General features: G+C 40.6%; 1 protein-coding gene across 7 annotated transcripts in view; it reads left to right on the top strand.

Moving 5' to 3' along the window:
• Positions 1 to 12,172, top strand: part of SPATS2L (spermatogenesis associated serine rich 2 like) — a 190,252-nt gene that overhangs the window by 125,962 nt on the left and 52,118 nt on the right. For all 7 annotated transcript variants that reach the window (XM_055398722.2, XM_055398721.2, XM_055398724.2 and 4 more), the window contains 2 exons: positions 1,454 to 1,503; positions 4,019 to 4,265. In XM_055398722.2, the coding sequence (XP_055254697.1) occupies positions 1,454 to 1,503; positions 4,019 to 4,265 (297 nt within the window). The remainder of the gene's footprint in view (positions 1 to 1,453; positions 1,504 to 4,018; positions 4,266 to 12,172) is intronic.

Genomic DNA, 12,172 nt, shown 5'->3' with positions numbered 1-12,172 from the left:
CTTCGAAAGGAAAATACTGTGAAACATTAATTCTCTGGGCAAATTAGAAAAAGATCAGCCTAGTTAATAAAAAGTCTGAATTATAGCTTACTTTTAAATGCAGTCTTACTATTTCAAGTACATGTAATGCGAAAAGCCTTCAAGGGGCATTGAATTGGAAACTCTGAATGGATAGGAATAATTAGTCTTTTTAAACATTAGTCAAAGCAGTATGGCCTTCTGCTTATCTAACAGTGACAGTAGACTCAATAATTGGGGCCCTACTAATTTGAAATTTGTTATAAAGACTAGCCTGAAGTTTATCTTTGTTTAGCCAACACACTTATTGTAGAGAACTATTAGTATAATGAAATTGTATGAGAATGCTTAAAATTGTTGAAAGAATACATTAAAGAGCTACTCTTTAGAAATATCTATTTAAATACGAACAACTGGTCTACTCATTACCAATAACTTGTTGAAATTACCCCCCAGCAGTTTGGAGTGAGTGAGTGAGTGCATGCTAAGTCGCTTCAGTCGTGTCTAACTCTGTGACACTATGGACTGTTAGCCCACCAGGCTCCTCTGTCCGTGGGATTCTCCAGGCAAGAATACTGGAGTGGGTTGCCATGCCCTCCTCCAGGAGATCTCCCTGACCCAGGGATTGAACCCAAGTCTCTAATATCTCCTGCGTTAGCAGGTGGGTTCTTTACCACTAGCACTTTGGAGTGAGTGAAGAATCTTAGACTACTTGAAGATATTTATTGTAGCTGACCGCTGGTTAAGCATTTCTTTTAAAATATTTTTTAATTTAATCAAGTGATACTTTTCCTCTGCATCTGGGTGATGCCACATATGTACGTGAAGAGTGTTGCAGAACCTGGGACTCAACTTGTTATTTAATGAGCTTTTGTTTCAAAGTGGAACCTTGCAAAGACTGCATCCTGTCCTTATCCACAGTGACATGAGCAAAACTAACATCAGATCATCTGTCCTTCTTGTCACCCTGCAGGTTGTGAACATAATGAGTAGAGGCAGAAAATGAGCAGAAATCGCCAAACAAAAAGTTAGGATTCACCTGGTTAATAATATTCAAAATCCCATGTTTGGCCCAGAAGATTATAGGCATTTTGATTCATATATAAAACAGAACAATTTTAATTCTACCCATGGCAATGAAACTATCAGAAAATTCTCAAGATATATTTCATTTTCTCTAAGACGACATAATGATAAAACAAAGTAAGCTTCATGTAATGGGGCTTAATACTTTGATAAAACCAAGATCATGCAGTGAATTAAATGAAAATCTGGAAATAAAAAATGAAACTGGCATTTTTATTAAGGTAGGATGTATCAAAACAAATGAAAAAGCCAGGAGAAGAAATCGCTACCAGGATGGAAAGACAGAGATGAATTTTGTGTGGTGTTTTATTATATGAATACATGTTGAAGATTCTTTATCTTTGTCTAGGCAGTGCAATTCAAGTTCTGAAAGAATGGAATATGACAGGAAAAAAGAAGGTAAGATTGATATGGATTGTAAATTAGTAACATCTTCCATCAGAACCTTCGTGGTTGTTATCATTTTAACAAGGGTGCCAATTTTGTGCTTCTTTCAAATATGTTAATATGTATACCCAGGAAGCTTCCAGATTCATGACTCTCTTAAATTACAAGCCACCTTCCCTACTAAAGCCCTTGTTTTCTGTTCAAGTGTTTTTAACCACCAGGTGTGCTTTAGAAGTCCCAGAGTTTTTCTTTTTAAGTATTAAGGCAAGCCCAACCAGAGAATTCAAAGGATTCTAGTTGTTAACTTGCCTGAACGTATCCCACAGCACAAAGGAAAACATTAAGGAGTTTTTTAAAGATACTTGAAAAGCTCTAAATATATTTTCACATGTTTTTCCAGCCAAGAGAATCTGTCCAGGGCTGCCCTGAGAAACACTTTTCCTGAGTTCTAATAAGCTAGATTTTTAATAAAGGAAGAAAAAAAGGACGTGCCTTAAAGCCATAGTAAGGGACCTGTTTTCCTTTCTTTCGAACCCTGGCAGACTGACTGCGCCTTGTGAGCAGAGGGGAGATTTTAAGTTGCCCCATTCAAGTTATTTTTCTTTCTTGTCTAGTCGCACTGTTTCGACCGCTGGGCACATGTGTGGTATGCTGTGCACACACTGGCCTTCCTGGTCTTGTGAGCATTTATGGGTACTCACTGGCTCCTTTGAGGTGCAGCTTCTTGTTCTAGGCCTGTCATCTGTTTCATGACTTTGACAAAAAGTCTGCTTCTCTTTCCAAAGTAACTTCCCCGAGGGGAATCCCAGTATATACTCTTCCCACTGTGGGAAGATCACTGGCCCGAGGAATAGGTTTTAACAAACGCACACATGAAAGCAGTATTACTTTCATAAATTCCCAAGATTACTGAAATTACTGGAATGATCCTTTCCTCCTTTTTCTCCTCCTAGCTTCATAGAAAACAGGGAGAATTACGAGGTTTTTTGTTCAACCTTTGTATGCCACCATCTTTGACAAGGTCTGCTTATCTTTAATCATAGCTTCCCAGACTTCTGTGTGAAATGAAGACGGTTTGCAAGTGATTGAAAGGCAGTGTTTATACTTACATGGAGAAATTTCAGATGTGTGGATTGGGTTTTAAATTTCTCTGATGTGGAAAAAAAAGAGCAGATGGCAGCTGCAGACCCAACTCATTACCAAGCCTTCTTTTTAGAGGTTAAATAGGAAGATGGTCTTCCCAACCTAGGAGACTCAGGGCTCTTGTGGGAATAGGTGCCCCTAGGTCTTCCCTTCAGCCTGTTATTGCACTTCTCTCCCCTGGAGGAGCTCTTACGCAGAGCCATGCTTGTGGTTTCAAAGGAAAAGAAAGGGAATGGGGAGGAGAATGAAGAGAAAATTGTTTCTTCTTATTTCTTTTTCAAACATGTTGCAGAACAAAGCCGGTCTGATGTTTAGTTGGTGGGACACTGATGCCGCAGGCATGCCAGGGTCTGTCCTGACAGGTCCCTTGTCTGTTCTCATTGACTGTGGCCTGTACCAAAGTCTGAAAATTTTCAATTATCTAAAATTCGGGGTAGGGACTTTCCTGATGGTTCAGTGATGAAAACTCCACACTTCCACTGCAAGGGGCATAGGTTCGATCCGTCTTCAGGGAACTAAGATCCTACATATCAAAGATGTGGCCAATAAATAAATTAAAAAGATATAAATAAAAAATGAAATAAAATGCATAGTTGTGTTATTCTGAGCTAAACGTAAGAAAAGTCTTATGGTGCTATTGAGCTAGCAGCCAAGTGTTCCAGGGGTACAGAATTCAGGTGGACCCATGCTGGTTTGGCAATTGCTTTGTAGTAGTCCACTCCAGCTTAAATGTTCATGGGGATGATTCTGGGACTTCATGGACAGTGTGGCAGCAGTCCAGGGGTGGCCTGGTTGGGGGGTGCCTTTTCAAAGACCCAACCTGGACTTTGGGGATTTGACTGCACTTCCTCATTTTGCAAGGAGTTGCCAGCCTCTTCTGTTCCCACCCTCCCCTCAAGTTTCCCTCCTCCCCAGAGGAGCAGAACCTCAGAGTCCTCCCTGCCGTCCTCCCACCCCCTTGGTCTCTATAAGGAATGAGAACTCTTCTCCTATAGCACAATAGCTGAATTCAAGTTCCTCCAGGGTAGTAACCACGAGATTTTTCACTCGCTGACTATTCAGATATGTAGGCCTTCAATTTGCTCAAATGATACGTCAGCTATTTTAAGACATTTCCTGCTGTTTTTTTGCTTGTAAAGGAAACTTTTTGTTTTCTATGTTTATGAGGTAAAAGTTTATACAGCTCATTGTGGGAAAGAAGATATTTATGGTAACTTGGATGGTTAATAAAGACATCAGTGTTTTCACCCATTTTATTTGAAGAGTCAGAAAACAAAGAAAGCAAAAGGATAGCATATCTTATTTTGCTTTCTCAGATCCACATTCTATTTCAAGGTGCTTGTGAGCTGCATAATATTAATTTCTCATTTGTTTCTCATTCTAGAACAATAAGAGAAAACGAAGCAAGTCCAAGCAGCATCAAGCCAACAAGGATGCTAAAGACAAGGCAGAGAGGCCTGAGGCAGGGCCCATGCAGCCGCCACCGCCCCAGATGCAAAATGGCCACATCAACGGCTGTGAGAAGGACAGCTCATCCACTGATTCTGCCAGTGAAAAACCAGCCCTTCCCCCTCGTGAGAAAAAGATCTCAATACTCGAGGAACCTTCAAAGGCACTCCGTGGGGTCACAGGTCAGTTATTCTTAAGTAAAGTTGCTTAGGAAGACACAGAAGAAAAGGATGGCAGGGGACCCACGGGGGCAGTCACTGCTACTGTTGTTGTTGTTGAAAGGAAAAGATTGTCCTGTAGCATTGTCCATAGATTCAAATGGTCTTCAGGCAGGATGGTAGTAGCTGGGAGGAAAGTAACAGGACCAGAGAAGACATGTCCAATCCAGCCCTGCAAAAGTCAGAGGATTTTTTTAATCTCAGGAAAATAGAAATTCCAGTTTAAAGAAATTTTCTTTCTAAAGACACTTTGGCTGGGATAAGGGAGGGATAATTGGTGACCAAAGGAAATGTTATTAAAGGGTAGACCAAATTATTTTATCTCCTGGTATTTTATATTGTGCGATAGAATATAATCTTCCAGGGTGTTAGAATCTGGAATATTCTTTATTTGTGCTACAGCTATATATTCATTATTCAACGAAAGGCTGCTTCTTAATCAACCGTATGACCTGAAGGGCATTCATTTCATCTCTAATGTCCCATTTCCTTTCTGTAAAATATGGCAACTGTACAGGATTCTACAGATACAGATCTGTGATCTTCAATACTGTTTGACCCAAAGCTCCATTATTATGTCAAGTCCTAAGGTAAAATTCATAGATAATATAAATCTACCTAGAAATAGAACATCAATAATATAAAAATATAAGAAGTTCAAGAATAGCTAAAATAGAAGGCTTAATAAAATGGCCAGATGTTCATACCCACTTATCATGAATCGCTTTACACTTCCAGGAAGGGAGACAGTAGTCAACTGGATAACATGAATACTGCTTCTTTATATTTGACATGTGAAGTAAAAACTAAATAAGTATATTTCAATGTAGACATGGGGACACTGGGAAAGCAGCTGCTAAAAATGCAGTCTGACAGTGCTGATTATCCACTCAAACACTGTGACTGCCCCTGTGGTTGGCCATGGGATTTTCCAGATGGTGAAAAACTCTTGGTAAAGTTATAAACACCAGAGAGTACAGTTTTCTCTTAATACATACAATAGTTGAACCCTGGAAATCCATAGGAAACTGTACAAAAAAAAAATCTGAGTTTATATGTCAAGTGTCTGGGAAGACATGAGAAAATTCAGGTCACTGGGCAGTTCTTCGTTGTGTGGGCTTCCTGTGATTGTGGGTCATCTAGCATCCTGCCCCCAACACCCACCCATATAAAATTATTTCGATAAATTTTAAAAGTTTTTCAAAACACCTCCTAAAATAAACCAAAGGTGAATAATACAGGGGCTTAAAAAGCAGAGACATCACTTCTCAGACAAAGATTCATATAGTCAAAGCTATGGTTTTTCCAGGAGTCATGTATGAATGGGAGAGTTGAACCATAAAGAAGACTGAGTGCCAAAGAACTGATGCTTTCGAACCATAGTGTTGGAGAAGACTTTGAGAGTCCCTTGGACTGCAAGGAGATCAAATCAGCCAGTTCTCAGAGAAATTAATCCTGAATAGTTATTGGAAAGACTGAAGCTGAAGCTTTGGTACTTTGGCCACCTGATGCGAAGAGCTGACTAAAATTGGAGAAGACCCCGATGCTGGGAAAGATTGAGGGCGGGAGGAGAAGGGGGTGACAGAGGATGAGATGGTTGGATGGCATCACTGACTCAGTGGACATGGGTTTGAGCAAACTCTGGGAGATAGTGAAGGACAGGGAAGCCTCACATGCTGCAGTCCGTGGGGTCACAAAGAGGCGGACATGACTTAGCAACTGAACAACAACATACGGGGAGAGTTTAGTCGAGCAGAAGAGACTGGTGCAAACGGAAAATGATAACATGATAACCTGTTGTGAGTCAGGGATTTCCGTGAGGAAGCATAAAATAACTGACACTGTGTAACACATTAAGAAGTTTTCTAATTGCTCACAAAGCTCTAATTTTCTTCCATAAACATTACCTAACAACACTATTAATAGTGCTGTAATTCAGAAAATCCTTACTTCACAATGATATCTTACAACACACAACAAAAATAATCTATTTCTCTTTCGAATCTGGATGTTCCAGTAATCTTGTAATTCAGCTTTTCCTCTGCCTACAATTTTGAGAATGTTTTGATTTATGGTCAGGGCAAGAGAAAGAAATTAAATAATCGAATGGCACATTCCCAACTTTGCCTGTGATTGCTTTCACACGAATTACTTTCAAAATCTAATTACTCAGGTTGCTGTTGTGATATCAATCATACGTTAAAAGCCCAGCACATATATTTGTTCATTTACTTATAATTTATACCTTCTTCCTAAAACAATTTCAGTAACTCTATCAAGTATATGACATTAGAGCAAATGCAATATTGAAGCGCTTCACTTCACGTGAAGAGCTGCCTTGAAATTTAAATACCCAGCAATTGAGTTCTAATTTTTGGCAAAGAATACTTTATTGCACAAGGAACCATCCCAGGATCTCTTCAGTTTTGTAAGTTTAGCATGAAGTCATTATGGTATGTCGGTATTATTTGTTAATAATTAATAAAACAAAGATATTACTCATGTAAATCTTTCTGTTAAAGAATAAATGATGACAGTGGAAGGTTATCACAAGTTTTTGCAAAAGGAAGGGAGTTCTCCTGGTTGACCATTAACTTCACCAGCATCTTGTGATCATAAATTTTAAAATGAGTTTATAGCTAGTTAAGTTTCTTCCCAAAGATAATGAAGATTCATCAGGAGGTTGATGCCAAAACTATCAAATGACTTCTGAAATGCTTTGTTCAATTTTTCAGAAATCCTGAGATCTCTGCTAAATATTTTACAGATGAGTGTCGGGTCTTGTGTATAACTGCACCCCATTTTGAGTAGCCCTTTGAAACTGGGAAGGATGGGAAAGATCCCTTAATCCCCTCACTTTATAGCTGAATAAACCAAGGCCCCCGGGGTCGAAAAGCTGAGAAGTTCTATGCCCCAGGGGTAACTCTCTCTGGTTAGCAAAAGCCTGACTCAAATCCACGCAATTTTATGCATGCATTAGAAAGTTATTACTAAAACTACAGGCTCCATAACTCCTGAAAGATGTATAATTGAAAAATTAGGAAAAAGTAATCATAACAAAACCAGATAATGATATTCTGTACTTGAGTGACTTCAAAGTATGAGCCTTAAAGAAATCTCCAGTCTGCTGGTAGTGGAGCATTTATCAAGCTTTCCAGTGATGATACTGGCTCAGGGAAACTTGACCTGAATGCCCAGTTGGGCAGCAGGCTGTGAGCGTGTGGAAAGTGTGTTTTATCTTTTATAGCACCTTGACATTCAAGATCTCTCTAAAGGTTTTAAAAAGGACCATTTGCTGGTAGGGGAAAAGTTAGCTTTAAGATATGTGCAGGTGGTTCCGGGGTGTTAGTGTGACTTCCCACATGAAAAATAACCACCAAAAGCATCATCGTTTCAGGCTGTAAATATAGTACTGTCGAGTGGGACAATGCTGCATGTCAGTGTATAGCTCTGAAGTTGGGGAGTTTGATTTAAACTTAGTACAAAATTACTTTTTTAAGCCTTGGAGTAGTTTTTTCTGTATTTCAGAATTTTTAATAACCACTCAAATTAGATCTTTTACATAATCCAATCAAGATTATCTGCATCTAAGTACAAAGTCAGACAAGGAGTGGATCAAGATTTATTTTCACAGAAGTAATGCCAAGGGTCACTTTTATTTCTAAGGCTCTATGTAAATGGAAAAGACTCTGATGCTGGGAAAGGTTGGGGGCGGGAGGAGAAGGGGACGACCGAGAATGAGATGGCTGGATGGCATCACCGACTCTGTGGACATGGGTTTGAGTGTACTCCGGGAGTTGGTGATGGACAGGGAGGCCTGGCGTGCTGTGATTCATGGGGTTGCGGAGAGTCGGACACAACTGAGCGACTGAACTGAACTGAACTGATGTAAATGGTTAAAGTGCATTATGACCTTAGGTTTCATTTTTCCCAAATGTGGCACCTGCTCTATTTTCCTTAAGGGTCAGATTGCTGAAATGTCTATATGCTTATCACCGCATGGGCTAGAATGGGAATTCAGATTCTTTGCTGTCCTTCTCTCCCTGGGCACAATTCCCACCCAATAGGAAAGGAGCAGGATTGTGGGTCACCAACTGGCTCCATTGAGATAAGCTTGGGGGCGGGGCTTTCCTTGTCTTCAGCTCCTCTTCCCAGCAGGCTTCCTTTATATCCTCTCATCTTGTAAAGCATCTTGGGAAGCCAGCTCTTCTGTTACCTGTTACTTGTTTCTAACAGAAGGCCCCATGCTGTGTTCACTGACCTCCAGGATCCGGGCTTCTGCCCTGTGTGGGAAAACAGGGGCAGCCTCATCGTTTTACCTTTGCCCTGCAGATTGTGCGTGTGGCATGCCTCTGGGACAGAACCATTTTCTTATTCTCTAGGTGAACTGAACCAACTGTGAGAGAAAGGGTCCTGTTATTTTAAAATGTTGCCTGCCTGTCCCTCATTTGTGCTTCATATAAAAAAGAAGAAAACAACAACAGACTATTATACAGTATTTTTGTGGTTTGGGGTTCCCTATAAGATTTCCAAGCAGATTTTTTAATGTTGTTGTTGGTCCTAGCTCCAAGATTATCTCCTCTGCTTTTCTAAACCCTATATTGGACCAGAGGATTAGAAAAGATCAACAAGAAGAAAGCAGCTTGCCAAGAACAGTAATAGAAAAGCCAAATGTGTTTATTCCAGGATTTCAGCCATTCCAGCTCTCAGATGGAAGCAACATAATATCATTACTAAGAACCACAGCTTTAGCATTAAACATGTTTGGATTGAAATCTTGGCCTCATCACTTACTAGGTGTGTGACCCTGGACAAGCTAACCCTTCTGTGTCTCACATGCAAAATATTCTGCAATTGTGATGAGGAGTAAATGAGATAAAGTGATTAGCACAATATTTGGCACAGAGTAAACCCTGAAGTCATTTCTTTATCTATATAGGAAATATCTTAAGCATCTAACATGTGCCAGAAATTCTTCTAGAGGAAGTAAACAAAATAAAAATGTTTTTGCCCTCCTGGAGTTTATGTTCTCTTGTGGGGAATGGGTAGAAAGATGCACAGTAAACCAGAATAACCAAAATGTTTGTGTGAAAGTGTTAGTCGCTCAGTGGTGTCCAACTCTTTGTGACCCCATGGACTGCAAGCCTGCCAGGCTCCTCTGTCCATGGAATTCTCCAGGCAAGAATGCTGGAGTGGGTTGCCATTTCCTTCTCCAGAGGATCTTCTGACCCAGGGATCGTGCCTGGGTCTCCTGCATTGCTGGCTGATTCTTTACCATCTGAGCACCAGGGAAGTTTAAATGTTTATAGATTATAGTAAATGTTGTGAAGGCAGCAAGTAGGAGAGAGACTGGGGCAGGAAGAGCAGTGTGGGTAGCAACTTCAGATAAGGCCCTATGTGAATGGGTGAAGGAAGAGGAGATGTGGCTGCTGAGGGTGCCCCTGTTCACATTCTCTCACATCAGAATATCTTGGTCTAAACAGCCAATGTTTTATTTAAACCTTGCTGCTGCTGCTGCTAAGTCACTTCAGTCGTGTCCGACTCTGTGTGACCCCATAGACGGAAGCCCACCAGGCTCCCCCTTCCCTGGGATTCTCCAGGCAAGAACACTGGAGTGGGTTGCCATTTCCTTCTCCAGTGTGTGAAAGTGAAAAGTTAAAGTGAAGTCGCTCAGTCATGTCTGACCGTTAGCGACCCCATGGACTGCAGCCTACCAGGCTCCTCCATCCATGGGATTTTCTAGGCAAGAGTACTGGAGTGGCTTGCCATTGCCTTCTCCGTATTTAAACCTTAATTAAGGATTATTTTAGCTAAAGCCCTTGTAGCTTTGTAACCATTGTTTTTTAATTAAAGATATAGCACTTTGTTAGTGTATATAGCTGACATTAAGCACTGTCATGTGAACAGGCATTTTGAAGTGTATAGTTTAAAGCACATAAGTTTAAAGCACATTTATCATTATTCTTACTCTGTTATTTTGGCATCTAATGCCTTAGTGTTAACTCCCGTTTGTAGCTGTGTGTTGTTCAGTCTCAAACTCAGCTTCCAGCAGCACGGTGTCTGAATAGTTCAGGTAATATTAGAGGCAGCCTTATATTGTGTTTTCAGTGTCTTAGACCTCTGCTTCCTTTCTCTGAGTGTGATAAAGCAAGCGACGGAGACAGACATAGGATGTAGTGACACAAGGACACAGGATATATAAAACCCCTCGGGTATTTTTCTGTCAAGAGTGAACTCCAGAGCCCTCTGCCTTCTCTTTCTCATTTGAAAACTACTTTGCTGCATCCTTACAGCAAAAATTCAAACCATCTTCATCTCTGAATAGCTGATACCTTCCCAACTTCCCACTCAAACCTTGTTAGTTACAAGGTTTCAGATACAAACAGACTTAATTAAATGGAATGCACTCCTTGCAAAGAATAAAATACCTTCCATTAATTTTTTTGACTGCAAGGAGATCCAACCAGTCTATCCTAAAGGAGACCAGTCCTGGGTGTTCATTGGAAGGACTGATGCTAAAGCTGAAACTCCAATACTTTGGCCACCTCATGCGAAGAGTTGACTCATTGGAAAAGACCCTGATGCTGGGAGGGATTGGGGGCAGAAGGAGAAGGGGACGACAGAGGATGAGATGGTTGGATGGCATCACTGACTCGATACACATGAGTTTGGGTGAACTCCGGGAGTTGGTGATGGACAGGGAGGCCTGGCGTGCTGCAATTCATGGGGTCGCAAAGAGTCAGACGCGACTGAGCAACTGAATTGAACTGAAAGACAATATAAACTAAAAGACTGGTTTCCAGTCAGAAAGTTCCCAGCTTGATCTGAGCCAATCCAGTTTTACAGAATGGAATAAACCTATCTGTTTAAGTCTTTATTCCAAAGTTATTGGCTCCTCTGAATTTCTGTTAATTACCCTGTCATGTAGTGATAGAAGAATGATGTAAGATGCAAATTAAGGTATACAGTAATTGTAATGTGAAAAGAGTTTTCTTGGGGTTTCATCACTGTAACATCTTAAGAAAATTATCTTTACTCACTGTCTGCATGTCGTCACCTCTCTCTCACTTATCAATATATTAAGGTCCCATCACTCCAAAGAAATTGCCCCCACTGAGTTTACCATTGGCCTCCATGTATTGAATCTAGCAGACGTTTTCCCAATCCTTATGTTACCTTTTCCTTGCAGGACTATGGACCACTCTTTCCTTAACCATCATGTCTTTTCCATTTGGTATCTATGACCTGACACTTTTCCTGATTTCTCCCCTCCATCTTCATTGCTTCTGTGTTTCCTTTGAGGGTTTCTTCTCCTCTAACTGGCTGTCAATTGTTGAGGCTCATCACGGCTGGGTTAGTTCCAAGTCCTTTCTCACATAAAGCTCTCTCTTCTTAGATCATCTCAGTCGTGCTGTAGCTTTGATTGTGTATGCTGGCTCACATACTCCTCATCCCAGTTGAGGCTACTGTCTGAACTTAGACTCCTACTTGATATTTTCACTTTGATATTTCAAAGCACTCTAACATCATGCTCAAAACAACCTCCTGATCTTCCTTCCCAGTCTTAGCTTTCTGATCTTAGTGTACCATCCATGCATCCTGAAGCAACTCAGAAATCTAGGCATCAGTCAAGACATCTTCCTCTCCCCTGATTTTCAATTGATCACCAAGTCCTATTGATTTTCTTTTTCAAATATTCCTGGCATCCCTCCATTTCTCACTATCTTGATCTCTACATTCCCATCCAAACCATCTTCTCTTGTCTCTGCTGCTATAGTAATCCACCCTTAATCACCTGGCATTCATTCTGTTCCCCTCTGAATCATTCTCTATCCTGTAATCTCTTCAAATAACACATATTTGAACTCTTA

Source organism: Moschus berezovskii, chromosome 2 (assembly GCF_049115385.1).
Source record: "Moschus berezovskii isolate FMDL1 chromosome 2, NW_MosBer_1.0, whole genome shotgun sequence".
Classification (NCBI taxonomy): domain Eukaryota; kingdom Metazoa; phylum Chordata; class Mammalia; order Artiodactyla; family Moschidae; genus Moschus; species Moschus berezovskii.
This window is presented reverse-complemented; position numbering and strand designations above follow the sequence as displayed.